This window comes from Apium graveolens, chromosome 4, assembly GCF_009905375.1.
Source record: "Apium graveolens cultivar Ventura chromosome 4, ASM990537v1, whole genome shotgun sequence".
Lineage (NCBI taxonomy): Eukaryota > Viridiplantae > Streptophyta > Magnoliopsida > Apiales > Apiaceae > Apium > Apium graveolens.
The window spans coordinates 85,902,180-85,919,920 of NC_133650.1; the positions used below are offsets into that span (position 1 = coordinate 85,902,180).

Consider the following 17,741-nt stretch of genomic DNA (forward strand, 5'->3'; position numbering starts at 1 on the left):
AGAGTGCCTTTGGAATTATTCGTTTACCATCAGCAGATTCTTGAGGTTGAAGCTCTGGCATAATTCCAAGTTCTAACAAATCTTTACATGCATCTTCATGATCTTTATTTTTTTTGGGGTAATGTAAGCAATGTTCCGAGAATGTTATCAAACAAATTCTTCTCTATATGCATTGCATCTAGATTATGTCAACATTTGACATACTTCCAGTAAGGCAGTTCATTGAAACAAGACTTTTTCCTCCAAGGATTGTCATCTTTAATTTTTTTTGATTGTTTTGTTCCCAAAGAGTTCTTGAAATCAGATAATAATACAGAAATTGCAGTCCCTGTTAAGCGAACAGGTGCACTTCTCTCCTCTGCCTTTCCATTAATTTTTTTTTGTTATATCTCCAAGGGTGATCTTGCTCCAAAAATATACGAAAATCCCTGTAACAATGCTTTTTGCTGTACTTTAACCAAGTAGAAGGGGTTTCATAATGGCAACAATGATATGTTGTCTTTCCTTTTGTGCTCCATCCTGAGAGCATTGCATAATCTGGGAAATCACTAATAGTTGAATGTAGTATTGCTCGCATGTTAAACATTTGATCACTTGAAGCATCATAAGTTTCAATTCCAGTTTCCCACAACTCTTTTAGCTCTTTCAATAATGGCTGCATATAGGCATCAATTGCATTTTTTGGAGACTCGGGACTAGGAATAATGAGTGAAAGCATCAGAAATTCTGACTTCATATACATAGAAGGAGGCAAGTTATAATTGATGAGCATAACTGACCATGTACTATAAAGAATATTCATATTATTGAATGGATTAAAACCATCAGTTCCAAGTCCCAATCTCATATTACGAGGTTCTTGAGCAAACCTTGGAAATTTCTTATCAAAATCTTTCCAATCGGTACCATCAGCTGGATGTCTAAGAATCCCATCCTTTTTTCGCTCATTTTCATGCCATGTCATATAACGTGCAGTTTCTGAACACATAAAAAATTGCTGCAGCCGCTTCTTAATAGGAAAGTACCTTAGTACTTTTGCTGGTATCTTACGAGAATTTTTTGTTCCAGTTGTGCTTTTCGATTTCCACCTCGAAGTATTGCAAATATGACAACTTGTATCATTAACACATTCCTCCCAGTATAGCATACAATTATTTGGGCAAGCATCAATCTTCATATAATCAAGGCCCAACATTTTTAAATCATTGCTTGCCTCACGAAATGACGTGGGTAATTTTGCATCTGGTATTAATGACCTTAATAACTCTAATAGGTCAGAAAAAGCAACATTACTTAACTTATGATCACACTTTAAAAGAAATAATCGTATTGTGAAGGCCAGTTTAGAAAAAGTCTTGCATCCTGGATATAATTCTTGTTGGCCCTCTTCGATTAACTTAAAAATCTTTTTTGTCTCCTCATTAGGTCCGCCTTTAAAAGTATCATGCAATAACCCATACATATCATCACAAAATTGAAACTGGCCCCCACTGTCACCAGTTGGCTTTTCAACATTGCTGTCCGACTCTAAGTGTTTCTCAAATCTTGGCACAAAACCATCGCAAATGATATGTTCTCGTACTACATGTCTGTGGTACCAATAACGATATATGCACTTATGACATGGACAAAAAATTTGATCTCCCTGTGCTTGTGTAGCAAATGTTTTTTCCACATAGTCATCAACTCCATTTTCATAATCATCCGACCATTTAGGAAAATTCCACCATTCTTTTTTTACATTATCCATGACCTAAAGTTAAAATTATTGCTAATGTAGAGTTTCAGAAACAAAATGTGAAACTTGACCCAGAACATAATTATTAAACCAATCATTGCATCCATAGTTTCTTAAATTAGCAAACATAACACTATAAATAAGTATAACAAAACATAACAACTATTATTTTGCAAATAAGTGACAACTAATCTCACGATAATGAAACTAATTTCAAATATAATACCCGAAATCCTAATAATTAATACTAATATATGGATAATATCATAGTATCCAAAAAAGTTCACAAAAAAACAATTTTTTGATTAGGGTATTAGAGAATTTAAAGTTAAATTCATAAAATTAAAATGTAAATCTAACAATTGAGAAGATATAATTCATGGAAAAGAACAATAACATCACTAATTAGTTAACAAGATACCCAATCTCAATACAAATAAGTTTTCAAGATACGAATAGATAAGAAAAAAGAACAATACAAAAGGGATGTGGCTTACCTTAAAGTCTTCACAATATTGCTTCACCTGGATTTTGGCTCTGTTTTAATTTTGAGTAGAGTTAGGTTTAGGTATGAGAAGAGGAGAAATGAGGGGATGTTAAAATTGTGGTTTTAGCTAGCCAATTTTGGAAGATAAAAAGTGAAATGGGGCAACCCGGGAATATATTTTTCAGTAGGCGGTAACAATTTTCAAGAGCAAATAACAAACCCGCCAAACGAAATACTTATGGCTCCCAAACCAAATTTTAAATATTTTTTAATTCACATGTTACAATAGAAAAATCATGTTACAATACCGTTACAATAGCTATGGGTCTATTGTAACATATAAAATAGAATCTAACGCTTTTAATATTATTGTTATAATATACCTTATATTTTGTAAATTTTGTATGCATGTGTTACAATAGGCCCCTATTTATGAAACCCGTTACAATTTTAGTGTTACAATAGGTCTTGAAATCTAGTAGTGCGCCTACTATGTGAAACCGATGTCAATATTCATATTCAACATCGCTTTTTACTAAATCGATGTTAAACATGATTTTAATATCGGGTGTATTACATGCCGATGTCTAAGCACTGATGTCGTATCTACTATTTCTAGTAGTGCAAAGTTGTCTTTATTCTTGAATTTCATGTGCAGAAGTGTCCCAATTATATTATCACACACATTCTTTTCGACGTGCATGACATCTAAACAATGTCGAACATGGTAAAACTTCCAATACTCTAACACTAAAAAACTGACTGTTTTTTCCATAGAAACTCCACCTTTTTTGGCTTCCCCCCCAAAACTAAACCTAAGTTGCTATTGTTGCCCCAACACTTCCTCTCCGCTAAGTAGTTCAGTTGCACAACCAAATTCTTGTTCTCTATTAAAAGTTGTCCTTTGCCTCCTATATGGATGATAAAGATCTAAATACCGACGATGTCCTCGGTAGCTCATTTTTCTACTACGACTTAGATATGTTAGATATATTTGATAATGTCATGGCTAATATGTTTTATGTTTAGATTACAGATCTTATTTGAACAGAACAAATCAGTACTTAACTGATCAGTACTTATACTGGAAGTCAGAACTTAAGGGATATCAGTACTTATGTCATCAGGAGATAGATATCAGAACTTAAGTGCTGAAGGACGATCAGATAAGGACAGTAGCTGATTAAAGTTAAGAAGATCAAGATAAACATAAGAAGAGATATGCATGAAGAAGGAATTCCGTGAAGAATGGAATACTTGGAATAGAAGATATCTGATTGATATATTTTAGGAAGCAGAATTATATTCCATATCAATTAGCGAATATCTTGTAACTGTGTAGTATATAAACACAGAAATAGAGTTTACACTATAAGTGTTATCATTATCGAGAATATTATTAAAATATAACTCTAGTAGCTCTCGTGATATTTTGTTCATCACTGAGAGATAACAGTTCCAGATTGTAACAGAGTTTATTGTTTAAATAAAGTTTGTTTTCTGTTACATAAGTTCTTGAGATTTGATTTGATTGTAATAAACACTGTATTCACCCCCTCTACAGTGAAAGTGTGACCTAACAAGTGGTATCAGAGCTATCTGTTAACACACATACAGTTAAAGATCCAAACACAATCATGTCTGACACAGAAACTCCAACTAAGCCTACCAAAACTGAGGAATCATCAAAGACATCAACTCAGAGTCGATATGAGACTATCAGAGTTCCCATATTAAGACCATCTGATATCCCATATGGAAGGTAAGGATGACCATGTTTCTGGAAGCAACAGATCCAGAATACCTTGATAGAATCAGGGAAGGGCCTCACAAACCTACCAAGCTTGCTGTTGTAGTTCCAGGTGAAGCAGCAATGACCGTACCAAAGGAAAAGAATGATTACACTGCTGAAGATATAGCATCTATTGCTAAGGACGCCAAGGTACGTCACTTATTGCATAGTGCCATTGATAATGTAATGTCAAACAGGGTAATCAACTGCAAGACTGCTAAGGAGATATGGGATGCATTGGAGACAAGGTGTCAAGGAACTGAAACAGTTAAGAAGAACAGGAAGACAATACTCACTCAAGAGTATGAACACTTTGACTCTAGGACTAATGAGTCATTGACTGATGTATATGATAGATTTGTCAAACTCTTGAATGACTTGTCATTGGTTAATAAGGAGTATGATCTTGAAGATACAAACCTTAAATTCCTGTTAGCTCTTCCTGAATGTTGGGATTTGAAGGCAACAACAATAAGAGACAACTACAATCTTGATGAAACAACTCTTGATGAAATCTATGGAATGCTCAAGACTCATGAACTTGAGATGGAACAAAGAAGCAAGAGGAAAGGAGGAAAGTCAAGGACAGTTGCTCTCAAGGCTGAAGAGGAATCCCCCAAATCACTTTCCTCAAAGAAAGAGAAGGGTAAAGCTCTTTTCATAAAGTCTGATACTGAGTCATCAAGTTCTGAGAGTGATGATGACTCAGATTCTGAAAGCTTGCCTGAAACTGATGCTGATGAGGAGATGATGAAGCTGTGTGCTCTTATGGTGAAGGGAATCACAAAGATTGCATACAGGAAGTTCAGGAAGGGAAAGAAGTTTTCCAGGAAAGGCATAAGTTCTGATAAGAAGAATTTCAGAAGATCTGAAGCAAGAGGAGGAAAGTCTGACAGAGGAGATTACGCTAATGTTAAATGTTATAATTGTGGTGAAAAAGGCCACATATCTCCTGATTGCAAGAAGACCAAGAGTGACAAAGGCAAAGCTCTTGTCACAAAGCAGAAAAGCTGGACAGACACCTCAGACTCTGAAAGTGAGGAGAACTATGCATTGATGGCAAATGCTGATAAACAAAGTTCTGAGAGCAGTTCTGAAGCTGCTGAAACAAAGGTACCTCAGACTACTTATGCTTTTCATACTGATGATATTAATGAGTTGAGAAGATATCTTAAAACCATGTTTGTTAGTTATAGAGATCAAACTTTAACATGTGAAAGATTAACTTCTGAAAATCTTGCTTTTAAGAAAAGAAATGATTTCTTAGAAAAAGAGTTAGTTATGTTCCATCAAACTCAGAAGGATAGAGATGATGCTTTTTATGTTAGGGATGAAGTGCTAAAAATGAATGAATCTCTAAAAACTGAGTTAGAAAAGGAGAGAGAGATTATCAGAACTTGGACTAACTCTGGCAAAACAACTCAAAATTTGCTAAGCAGTGGAAACTGGAAAGAGTGCTTAGGTTATGGAGAAAATAATGAAAAAGGAACTGAAGAAATTAAGCCTGTTGATAAGCAAAAGCCGAAGTTAAAACCTGTTAAGTTTGTAACTGAAAAATCTGAAAATGAGAAATCAGAAGTTAAAAAGGAATTAGCTTCTGACAAACTAAAACAGGAAAAGACAGCTGAAGTTAACATAGGCTTAATGACAAAGAAGCAGCTTAAGCATAAGCTGAAAGATGTTAAGAATGCAAACAAGGTAAAATCACCTAGGAAAAACAGGAATGGAAAGGAAGGTGTGAATAAAAGCAATAACTATAAATCTGTTCCTGGTGCTCCTAGGAAAGCATGTCATAACTGTGGAAGTTCTAACCATCTGGCTTCTTTTTGCAGGAAGAATAAGAATATTAACTCCTTATCTACAAAGTCAGGAGTTAAGAGTCAGTATGTTAGATACAAACCACAAAATCCTTGTTTTCATTGTGGTAGTTTATGGCATTCCATTTATACTTGTAAGGAATATCATAGTTTGTACTATGATTATTATCAAATAAAACCTTCTTTAAAGAAAGTTTCTGTTGTTCCTTCTAGTGTAAGTTCTGATTCAAAGTCTGGTAGTATAAGTTCTGATAAGAAAACTGTTAACATAAAATCTGATGCTAAATCCGCTGCAAATGTTAACAAACCTAAAAAGGCCAAAGGATCCAAGCAAGTCTGGGTCCTTAAAACTAATAATTAGTGGTCTTTTTGATTGCAGGGCAACAGGAAAAATATTTTAGTTCTGGACAGTGGATGTTCAGGACACATGACTGGAAATAAGGCCCTGCTATCAGACTTTGTGGAGAAAGCTGGCCCAAGTGTTTCTTATGGAGATGGCAACATTGGAAAAACTTTGGGATATGGCAATATCAATCTTGGGAATGTCATTATTAAAGATGTAGCTCTGGTCTCAGGACTTAAACACAACTTACTGAGTATAAGTCAAATCTGTGACAGAGGTTATCATGTTGATTTCTTTGCAGAACATTGTGAAATAGTTAGTAAATCTAAAGGAAAAATTGTTCTGAAGGGATTCAGGCGTAGTAACATTTATGAAGCTAAGCTTTCAACAAGTTCTGATGGTTCTGCAATCTGCTTAGTGAGTAGAGCCTCAACTGAAGAAAGCTGGAATTGGCACAAGAAACTCTCTCATTTAAACTTCAACAAGATAAATGAACTGATCAAGAAAGATCTTGTGAGAGGACTGCCAAAATCAGTGTTTGTTCCTGATGGTCTTTGTGACTCATGTCAGAAGGCTAAACAAAGAAAATCTTCGTTCAAGAGCAAGACTGAATCATCAATTCTTGAGCCTTATTATCTACTTCATGTTGATCTATTTGGTCCAGTGAATGTCATGTCTATTGCAAAGAAGAAATATGCGTTGGTCATAGTAGATGAGTTCACCAGATACACATGGGTGTATTTCTTGCACACAAAAAGTGAAACTGCATCTATCCTGATTGATCATGTCAAACATCTGGATAAATTGATCAGAGATTCTGTGAAAATTTTGAGGAGTGATAATGGCACTGAATTCAAGAATTTGATAATGGAAGAGTTCTGCAAAACTCATGGAATAAAGCAGGAATTTTCTGCTCCTGGAACTCCACAGCAAAATGGAGTTGTTGAAAGGAAGAATAGAACTCTCATTGAAGCTGCACGAACAATGCTTGAAGAAGCAAAGCTTCCAACCTATTTCTGGGCTGAAGCTGTGCAGACTGCTTGTTTTACTCAAAATGCAACACTCATTAACAAGCATGGAAAAACACCATATGAGATGGTGAAGAACAAGAAGCCAAATCTCAAATACTTTCATGTATTTGGATGTAAGTGTTTTGTTCTCAAGACTCATCCTGAACAGCTATCCAAGTTTGATCTAAAAGCTGATGAGGGAATCTTTGTAGGATATCCACTTTCTACAAAAGCCTTCAGAGTCTATAATTTGAGAACAAACGTGGTCATGGAATCTATCAATGTCTCTTTTGATGACAAGAAGATCACTGGACTTGAAGATTGCATTGATCATGATCAGCTGAGATTTGAAAATGAAGATTCATATTCTGATACCTCAAGTCCTGACAATCTAAGTCCTGATACTGTAATTTCTGATGGATTAAACTCTGATGTTATTGAAACTGTGGTGACTACGTCAAAGGAAGATGCACCAATGCAGGGGGAGCATACTCAAGAGATTATCACATCTCAAGAAGCATCAGAACATACATCTGGCTCTTCAAATTCTGATTCGTCAAGTTCTGATAAGCCAAATACTGATAGTGCTGAAAATCTAAATACTGAAGGATCCAACTCAGAGAGCATAGTTTCAGGGGGAGCATCAGAAAATGAAATCGAAGACAGCATGAATCATGGGGGAGCATCCAGTTCTAGAGAAAATCTTCCATCTGCAAGGAAGTGGGCAAAATCACATACACCTGATTTAATAATTGGAAATCCTGAGGCAGGTGTCAGAACTAGAACAGGTACTTCGAATGAATGTCTTTACAATTCTTTTCTCTTTCAGTCTGAGCCAAAGAAAGTGGAAGAAGCTCTTCAAGATGCTGATTGGGTGCAAGCAATGCAGGAAGAGTTGAATGAATTTGAAAGAAACAAAGTATGGACCTTAGTGCCAAGACCCAAGAATAGATCGGTTGTTGGTACAAAGTGGGTATTCAGAAACAAAACTGACAGTGATGGCATAATTGTAAGGAACAAGGCAAGACTGGTTGCAAAAGGATATTCTCAACAGGAGGGAATTGACTATGATGAAACATTTGCTCCAGTTGCTAGGTTAGAAGCCATAAGGATATTCATGGCTTATGCTGCTCACAAAAAGTTTACTGTCTTTCAAATGGATGTGAAAAGTGCTTTTCTCAATGGAGAATTGGAAGAGGAAGTATATGTTGAACAACCTCCAGGCTTTGTAGACTCCAAACATCCAGACTATGTCTACAGGCTTGATAAAGCACTTTATGGACTTAAGCAAGCTCCTAGAGCATGGTATGAGACTTTAGCTCAGTTTCTTCTGGAAAGTGGATTCAACAGAGGAACTATTGACAAAACATTGTTCTATCTCAACCATGGCAAGGACTTACTTCTAATCCAGATTTATGTTGATGATATTATTTTTGGGTCTCCAAATGACAAACTTTGCAAAAAGTTTGCCAAACTAATGCAGTCAAGATATCAGATGAGTATGATGGGAGAACTTAGTTATTTTCTGGGCCTTCAAGTCAAGCAGACTGAAGAAGGAACTTTTATTTGCCAATCTAAGTATACCAGAAACTTGCTGAAGAAATTTGGAATGCAAGACTGTTCAAGTGCATCCACTCCCATGGCCACTGCAACAAAACTGGATAAGGATACTGGTAATTCAGTAGATATTACTGATTACAGAGGTATGATTGGCTCACTTCTCTATCTAACTGCTAGTAGACCAGATATCATGTTTGCTACCTGTCTTTATGCAAGATTTCAAGCAGATCCAAGAGAACCTCACTTAACAGCTGTAAAAAGAATCTTTAAGTATCTTAAAGGAACAGCTGATCTAGGCTTATGGTATCCTAGAGAATCAGATTTTAAATTAATAGGTTACTCAGATGCAGATTTTGCAGGTTGCAAAATTGACAGGAAAAGCACTAGTGGTAGCTGCCAATTTCTTGGAGGCAGATTGGTTTCTTGGTATAGCAAGAAACAAAAGTCAATTTCCACATCAACTGCAGAAGCAGAGTATATTGCTGCAGGAAGCTGCTGTGCACAGATTCTCTGGATGAAGAATCAGTTACTGGATTATGGGTTAACATATTTCAAAATCCCTATTTACTGTGATAATCAAAGTGCTATTGCTATGACAGGTAATCCAGTTCAACACTCTATGACAAAGCACATCAGCATCAGGTACCATTTCATCAGGGAACATGTGGATGAAGGTACAGTGGAATTGCATTTTGTTCCCACAGATCAACAAGTAGCAGATATCTTCACAAAACCACTGTGTGAAGCTACCTTTTCAAAATTGGTAAATGAACTTGGAATGATTTCAGGTTCTTTCTCTAAATCTGCTTAAACTTGTTCTATGATATCAGACTTTATGATCAGTATTTACAGAATTAATCTCTTTGTATATTCTGTCCATTAATTGATAAATGTCTTTAAGTACTGACTGTTGTCTGATATATGTTTCTAAACTCTGATAAGTGATATGTCTGTTTCAGTAACTATTCTATCCTATGAGGATAACTGTGCTAGATACTGACCTATTAGTCTTCAATAAACAAATGATCCCATGAAAGAAGTAATTATTTCTGTGGAAATCTTATGACACAAGCAACTTCTGATAACTGAGCTTAGTTAAGTTTACCTTGTATATCTTATTACTAAGTCACAAATTAGAATAATGCTACTCATCTGTTTAAGTTCTGATTCTAGTAAAACTGCTGAATGTACTAAGTGCTGATAAACCTCACTTATCGAAGAAAAAAAAAAAAAAAAAAAAAAATATCAGGTACTCCTTTGAGATCTAGAGTAAAAATGTGAAAGGGACGACCCAAGTGCATTGCTGGTATTAAGTAAATATGCATTAGAAAAGCAAAATATTTTCTTGGTGACTTTTCACACTCTATGATTACTGGAGAAATACTCTGATAATAGCATAAATTCTGATAAACAGTCGTGACTCACTTACACTGAGAAGCCACTGTAAAATAGAATTTCAAAAGATGCATAAAATTAGCACAAAAACAGTTGAGGTGGACTCATGCATGAACTCATTTATCAGTAGGTTTCAGGATAGTGACAGCTCTTTAGCAAAATTTTAATTATGACTTATTTCTAAGATGTACTGAAGTAAATCAGACTTTACTCTTTGTCTGTTATTTAGCTTAATGCACACACACATCACTCCATATGAATGATGAAATTTCTGTGGTGGTCTCTGTTATTTTAGATAAACAGTCATTGTGTCACTAATGCACAAATTCTGAGGACAAGTTCTAGTTACACGTTCTGATGATTAAGTTCTGACGTTCATAACTAAGAACTTGTATGAGTATTTACTAAGATAGATATTCCTTGTTCAAGTTAAGACATTATGTTCTGATGACTGTTAAGTTCTGGTATAGGTCTAAGTTCTGATTTTTCAGTCCAACCCTTTACTTGACTTATCTGTGAATAAAATTTGGTAACAGTCTCAGATTAATTTCGAAATGTTGAAGTGGAAGATTAATAGTCTATGGTTAAAACATAATGGCACTCGTTCTTGAACAGTTCACTCTTGTTACATGTGCACATTCCTTTTCCAATGACTGTTATTCTTTTTCAAAGTCTAGGGAGACGAGGTAGAATTACTTCTATCTGTCAGCATTAAATATCTTCGCGTCTCTTGGCATTCTCTTGCCTATATAAACAGCCACTTCACATTATTCTTCTCATCCCACTTGTATCACAAATTCAGTCTTGTTTTTCATTTACTATCACAAATGGCTGAATTTGGCTGGTTCTACAATTACGGTGATGAGACTGTGCATGTCTTTTTGAATGGAATTCCAACTCCCTACCCTATCACCAACATCCCTCACAATCTCTGGATTCAATTTCCAGAGGTTATCAAACGTGATCTGGTGGCCGTTCGAAGAGACCTTCACCTTCGTCGTATCCGTAAGCAAGAGCGAATCATTCGACTCGCCATCTTGTTTGTCGAAGATAGGAAGAGGAGGATGACTTAATCTCATCTTCTTCCTGTTCTTCTTCATCCTCAGTTTTGTCACGCTTCTTAGCTAAGACTAAAGCTGTTGACGTTAGGATTAGAAGCTTAGGGAAAATCTTGTATTGATGTAATTTCAATTTCATATATGTATTGACTTGATATATTAATGAAAACTGTTTTTACTTCAAGATTTTGTCTCTGAGTTATTTTATCTTGTGTTGATAAATCCTGATTGATATTCTGATGACCATTTAAATTTTGTTTTTTAAGTTCTGATTCTCCGTCAGCACTTATTCATAGAAATTATCTCGGTCATTTTTAACATGATTCATTTTCAGAATATTAATGTTGCAGTGAAAAACAATCCAATCAGTGATAACGGGTTAAAATTTGAATTGTTTTCCTTGACAAAAGGAACAGTTTTTTTTTCCTTGAAACTCGGCAAATGGGTAAGTCATGATTACTGTTTTCTTGAGCCCAGTAACTATCCGTTATTACTGCATGTCTGACAGGTGTCCAACGGTAACATTTTTTTTGTATAAGTACAGCAGAGAGAAGATTTCTTTAATCTTTTTAATTTCTTCATCTTCTATCTCTCTTCTTACTTTTACTCTCCTTCACTTTACTATTTCCGTTGTTTTCATACAGATATTATATCATACACCTATCAGGCATACTTAACTCTAACTTTTTCACATGGCACCAAAGGATTTAATCATTGATGGAGCAAAGTTTGTTCCAAACAACTATGCAACAAGAAACAGAGGGCACAGAGGCCAGTTTCAGATGATGAGGAGGAAGCAGCTAAGGAAGGGGATCAGGAATCTCTGATCTCACAAGACAAGGAATTTGCTCCAGTCACTTCTTCTCCATCAACTCCATCTCAGGAACCTGTATCTGATAAGGCTAATTCACCTTCTATATCTCTTGTTGATCCAGGCACAAGTGCTGAAATTGATATTCAGAACTTGGTTGTGCCTGAAATACTTTTCTTAGAAGCTCCAACAGCAAATAATCCTTCCACAACACCTGTTACTGATGCTGTTCAAACTCCTGAGTTATCACTAACATCTTCTCTGCATCAAGATGATGATCAGATTTTAGGTGAGCATCAGGAAATGGCTGTTGATCAGCACTTAGTATCAGATCAGCAATTAGAGGATGTTGAAGCCTCCATTGCTACTCATACAGTTGTCTTATCAGAAGATACTGATTCTGTAAATTCTGATGCTGCAAATGTTGGAGATACTGGTGAAGCTGCTACAACTATAGATGCTGATGAAGCAGGTCCTTCAGGACATACTCCTCCACTGACTCTTCCTAAGTCTGAACTGCTAAAGGAGTTTGTTATCAGGGATGCACCAGTACCTTGGAGTGAAACTCCTGCAGGTCAGGAGTGGACTAAGAAATGGAACTCAGTTTCATGTGTTCCAAATGCTTTACATCTTGCTGAGCACTTGACTAAAGCTGATGAAATGCTAAATTCTGATGATTTTAAAACCCAGCTTAGAGTCACTGCATTGAGTACTAAACATCTACAAGGTCTTCATTCCAATACTCATGCAGAGCTACACAAGATTCAGGAGAACTTAATTAAACAGGAACAAGTTTGGAAACTTGATAAGAAAAAGTTCTTCCAACCTACCATTGACAGGATTGCTTATATTGAGAAAACTCAAGAGAAGCAACAAGCTCAGCTTGATCAAATTCTGACAAATCAAGCTTCTCAGCAATCACAACTTACAGAAATCCAATCTTCAGTGGAATTGCTTATCTCTCTTCTACTTCCTGCTGATGCCAAAAAGGGGGAGAAAGTGATTAAGTCCAAATGCAAGGATGACAAGTCACTGAAAGGAAAGGATGATGGAAAAGATGACCAAGGAAACTCTGGAATGGGTAGTGGTCATAGTCAAGGTAGAAGGTTTATATCAAGACAAGCTAGTTACAGAACAAGTTCTGATACTGGGAAAAGAATAAGTTCTGCTGCTGGTAAAAGAATAAGTTCTGATGAACTTCTAGATCTTGATGAGGAAATGTCGAGACAGTTATTTCTTCAAGAAAATCCAGGGATGGACTTGGAAAGTTTAAAGGAAGAAGAAGCCAGACTTAAATCAGAGAAAGTCACATCTAAATCTGAAGCTTCTGGTAAAAAGTCACTTCCAAAACTGAAAGGTATTGTGATTAAAGAAAAGGCACAAACTGAAGCAACATTTGCTAGATCACAACCACAGATAGATCCAAGATCCAAGGGTAAAGAAAAGGTTGGTGAACCTATCAAGCCTTATGTACCTCCTGAGGAAGAAGAAATTACTGATGGAAAAGATAATCTTGCTCTGACTTCAAGAAAAGTTCTTAAAACAACCTCTGACATGGCTCAAGTTGTTCAGAGTCAAGAAATTGTAAGTTCTGATATTCAGAAGAAGCAAGTAACCTCTGACAGTGCTCAAGTTAACTTGATATCAGAAATTAAATCTAAAACACTCCTACCAGGATTCACTAAAGCAAAACAGACTCAATCTTTGAAGACTACTTCAAGTGGTTTTGAAGCAAGAGTAGTTACTGGAAAGGAAGCTAGAGATAAAACCGGATTGGGAAGTGCTGATGAAAGAAGAGTACACAACACTACCGATGATCAAACTTCCTTGAGTGAACCAGGTATTGGAGCAACTCCTGAAAGATTGAATCAACTAGAATCTGTACAGATGGTTTACCATACCTACTTGAAAGAATACATCATGTTGTATTTCATGACAGATGGTAGGGTTTATCATATAAGACAAAATGCCATTCCGTTGAAGTATTTTGAAGAATTGGAGCATATATTGTTCTTACTTCAAGTGGATGACAGAATAACAGAGACTGCTGCAAACTACTTAAAGGAACAGATTCAGAGACAGAAAAGACTTTATTCTGTTAAGTCTGACAGCAGATATGTTCCAAAGTACAGAAATCACAATGGTGATATTGTTGATATGAAGCCTAATACTGCACAGATCAGAACATATCTTGGTATTAAGGGGCTTGAATTCAATCTAGAGTCTAACAAAGCTTATGTCATAAGACTAGATCAGGAGTTGGGAAAAGCAAAGATTAATGATCTCAGAGCTGCAATATTTCAAACTGGTGAAGACACTGCAGAGCTTAAAGATGTTAAACGGAGAATGATTGATGAACTCAGATATGCTGAGAAATGTTTGTTGAAGAATTATCTCAGAACAACTCCTGACATCAGAGAGATCAGAAAATGATGAAGCCAAGTCGAAGATCTACAACTGCTTAAATTCTGATGTTTATACAGATTGAAGTTGTTATCAGAAGCTGAATTGGTAAAAACTTTAAGGACTGTAAGTTGTAGTTATCTTGTTTATTTCTCATGCATTTGTACTTAATGTTTTTGACATCATCAAATATCTGTTAAACTTGTATATTTTGTTAATTTACAAGTTGGGGGAGATTGTTAGATATATTTGATAATGTCATGGCTAATATGTTTTATGTTTAGATTACAGATCTTATTTGAACAGAACAAATCAGTACTTAACTGATCAGTACTTATACTGGAAGTCAGAACTTAAGGGATATCAGTACTTATGTCATCAGGAGATAGATATCAGAACTTAAGTGCTGAAGGACGATCAGATAAGGACAGTAGCTGATTAAAGTTAAGAAGATCAAGATAAACATAAGAAGAGATATGCATGAAGAAGGAATTCCGTGAAGAATGGAATACTTGGAATAGAAGATATCTGATTGATATATTTTAGGAAGCAGAATTATATTCCATATCAATTAGCGAATATCTTGTAACTGTGTAGTATATAAACACAGAAATAGAGTTTACACTATAAGTGTTATCATTATCGAGAATATTATTAAAATATAACTCTAGTAGCTCTCGTGATATTTTGTTCATCACTGAGAGATAACAGTTCCAGATTGTAACAGAGTTTATTGTTTAAATAAAGTTTGTTTTCTGTTACATAAGTTCTTGAGATTTGATTTGATTGTAATAAACACTGTATTCACCCCCTCTACAGTGAAAGTGTGACCTAACAAGATATTTAGCCACGGTCTGATCACCGCATACTGGACAGGCCCTATAACCCTTATTAACGCACCTCGACAAACTTTCATATCCCGGGAAGTCATTTATTGTCCACATCAAGATTGCCTTTAGAGTGAAAAAGGATTTGGTATGGGCATCGTACACGTTTGGTTCACCTTCCTCCCATAATTTTTTTAAATCGTCGATCAGTGGCTGGAGATATTGTTAGGGCGAAAACATGCACTAATATTCACGCAAGTATACGCGTTCGCAAGTAATATAGAATACTTTCTAGTTCGTTCCCTCAGAGACTCAGACTAAGTTATTGTCTAATTAAACTCACTCACCAATGTATGATTACTTCTCAATGTTAAGATAACACTTAAAATTGTTGATTAAATATTAACTATAATTAACTACTTAATTAACCACTTAACTAACACTTCAATTTATCAATAATAAAACACTCATGAGATCACAACTTCATTATTACTTCCTTCTATAGCCATTGTTATTACCTTTAGCATGTGACGGTGATGATATTAATCGAATAACACGGAACTGATAAAAGCCAACTTTCATTATACTAATACCATTCTACCAAACATCCACAATTAAGATAGAAGTTGAATAGTCATCAATTATGTTGAGTTCCTATATGTCTACAGAAATTGACAACATAACGATTTAAGCACAAGTTATTCCTTTTGATTATATAGGGCAAATAAAACTGTTAGAGTTACCCACTAATCATGCACAACGTACATGAACCTATGCTAGCATGGCAAGTTCTAAATCTCAAGATCCATCGTCGCTTCACAAGAGATTAACACCCTATCTTATATGTTCGCGACGCACATAAGACGAATACGCACAACCAATACTAGATATCATGCAATCATCACACACTAAAGTATTAAACAATTAACTAAAGAATTCCATAATAAATCCGTTGCAACCCCATGATCACGATTAGCCCATAATAGAACTTATCGCCATCATGGGTTCATATGAAATCATGATAAACAAACACAAGAAAATAATAACTAAACTAATTATATTAAAACAGAGTACGTCACAAGAGTAAATAAGTCAAGTAAGAAAACTAGCATCCAACGTTACAACGAAACAAGAATCACAAGAAAATATGCTTCCTCTTCGCTGCAGTGTGCTAAATCGGTCTTCTTCCTTATCTCCTTCGCTTCTTGCACAAAACACAATCTAAAACATAATCTCCTTCATTCTCTCTATGAAAACGTCTCAAATCTACTTATATAATAGTCCCATAAAACTCAGATTACATAGAAGTTGGAAGCCAAACAGAAGTAGAAGTCTAAAATAATTTATCCTTTTCCCCGACCCTGCGCGGCCGCTCAGCATTTCTGCGCGGGCGCGCAAGGCTGCTGCACGGCCGCTCAGCATTGCTGCGCGGGCGCGCAGGACCCTACTGGAAAAAATCCAGGTTTGCTCCATTTCTTCGCCGTAATCTGCCCGTTCTTTTCCTCTCGCAATGGTGAACACATGCCAAGGCTTATTCTTGATGATTCCTCCTCCGAAATGCAACTAATACCCTGAAATGCATAAACACTAGAAAAACGCATCAAATACACAAAATACTTGATTTCAAGACACCAATTTAAGCCATTTTAAGACGTTCTAAGTGGTATAAAATGCCACTTATCACACCCCCAAACTTAAATCGATGCTTGTCCTCAAGCGTCACAGACTCAAAACAAATAAAAATATGCATGAATGCAATCTATATGAAAATGCAACGATCCCCCTTACTACAATTAACCAACCAAATTATCACATCTCAACGAATGCAGTTAGACAACTAAAGATCAATAAACTCATGCAAACGGACATACAGCCAGAAACGTGGTGTGTGCAAATGCTTAACAGATATGCTTCGGAACTAGACCAATTACTATGACTAGACTATCTTCAAGGCAATCCTACGATTATACAAAGAATAAAAATTCTAGGCACAAAGTGATATACAACACTATAAGAACTCTGGAGCTTACTACGGAATTGTGCTTTTTATTTACAACTCAAATGCTTATTTGACCGTGCAATGAGTGAGGTCCACAAAAGACTTATACAATGGTATCCATGTAACGAGCGTTAGGTTAGCGGATCCCAGACTCTAAAAGCCTTAGGTCACTAGGCACAAAGTCCCCTAAGAACTTAATAACTCGAATACCAAAGAGCCCACTCTTGATCAATTATGCAAAAGTTTTTTTTTTCTTTTCTGAGCAAGTGCGTTTCGCTCCATCTTGCTCAACCCTAGACTACTCGCATAACATGCGAGCCGGCTACTAGCCATTTCACGCCTAGCCACAACTAGCAACAAATTCCATTTTTACTCCATTTTTTTTTCTTTTTCATGCCTTTACCACTAAGAACCTATTATCAAATTCTAAGCATAATAAATAGATTAACCTCGAAAATAATCAGATCATAACAACAATCTAGCCCTTAAGCATTCTCTAAG

At 35.8% G+C, this 17,741-nt stretch overlaps 1 protein-coding gene across 1 annotated transcript; it reads right to left on the minus strand.

Annotated features, from left to right (window-relative positions):
• Positions 1–331: 331 nt before the first annotated feature.
• On the minus strand, positions 332–1,750 carry LOC141718703 (uncharacterized). Its single transcript, XM_074521082.1, has one exon. The coding sequence runs from the start codon at positions 1,748–1,750 to the stop codon at positions 332–334; it is 1,419 nt and encodes a 472-aa protein (XP_074377183.1).
• Positions 1,751–17,741: the final 15,991 nt, after the last annotated feature.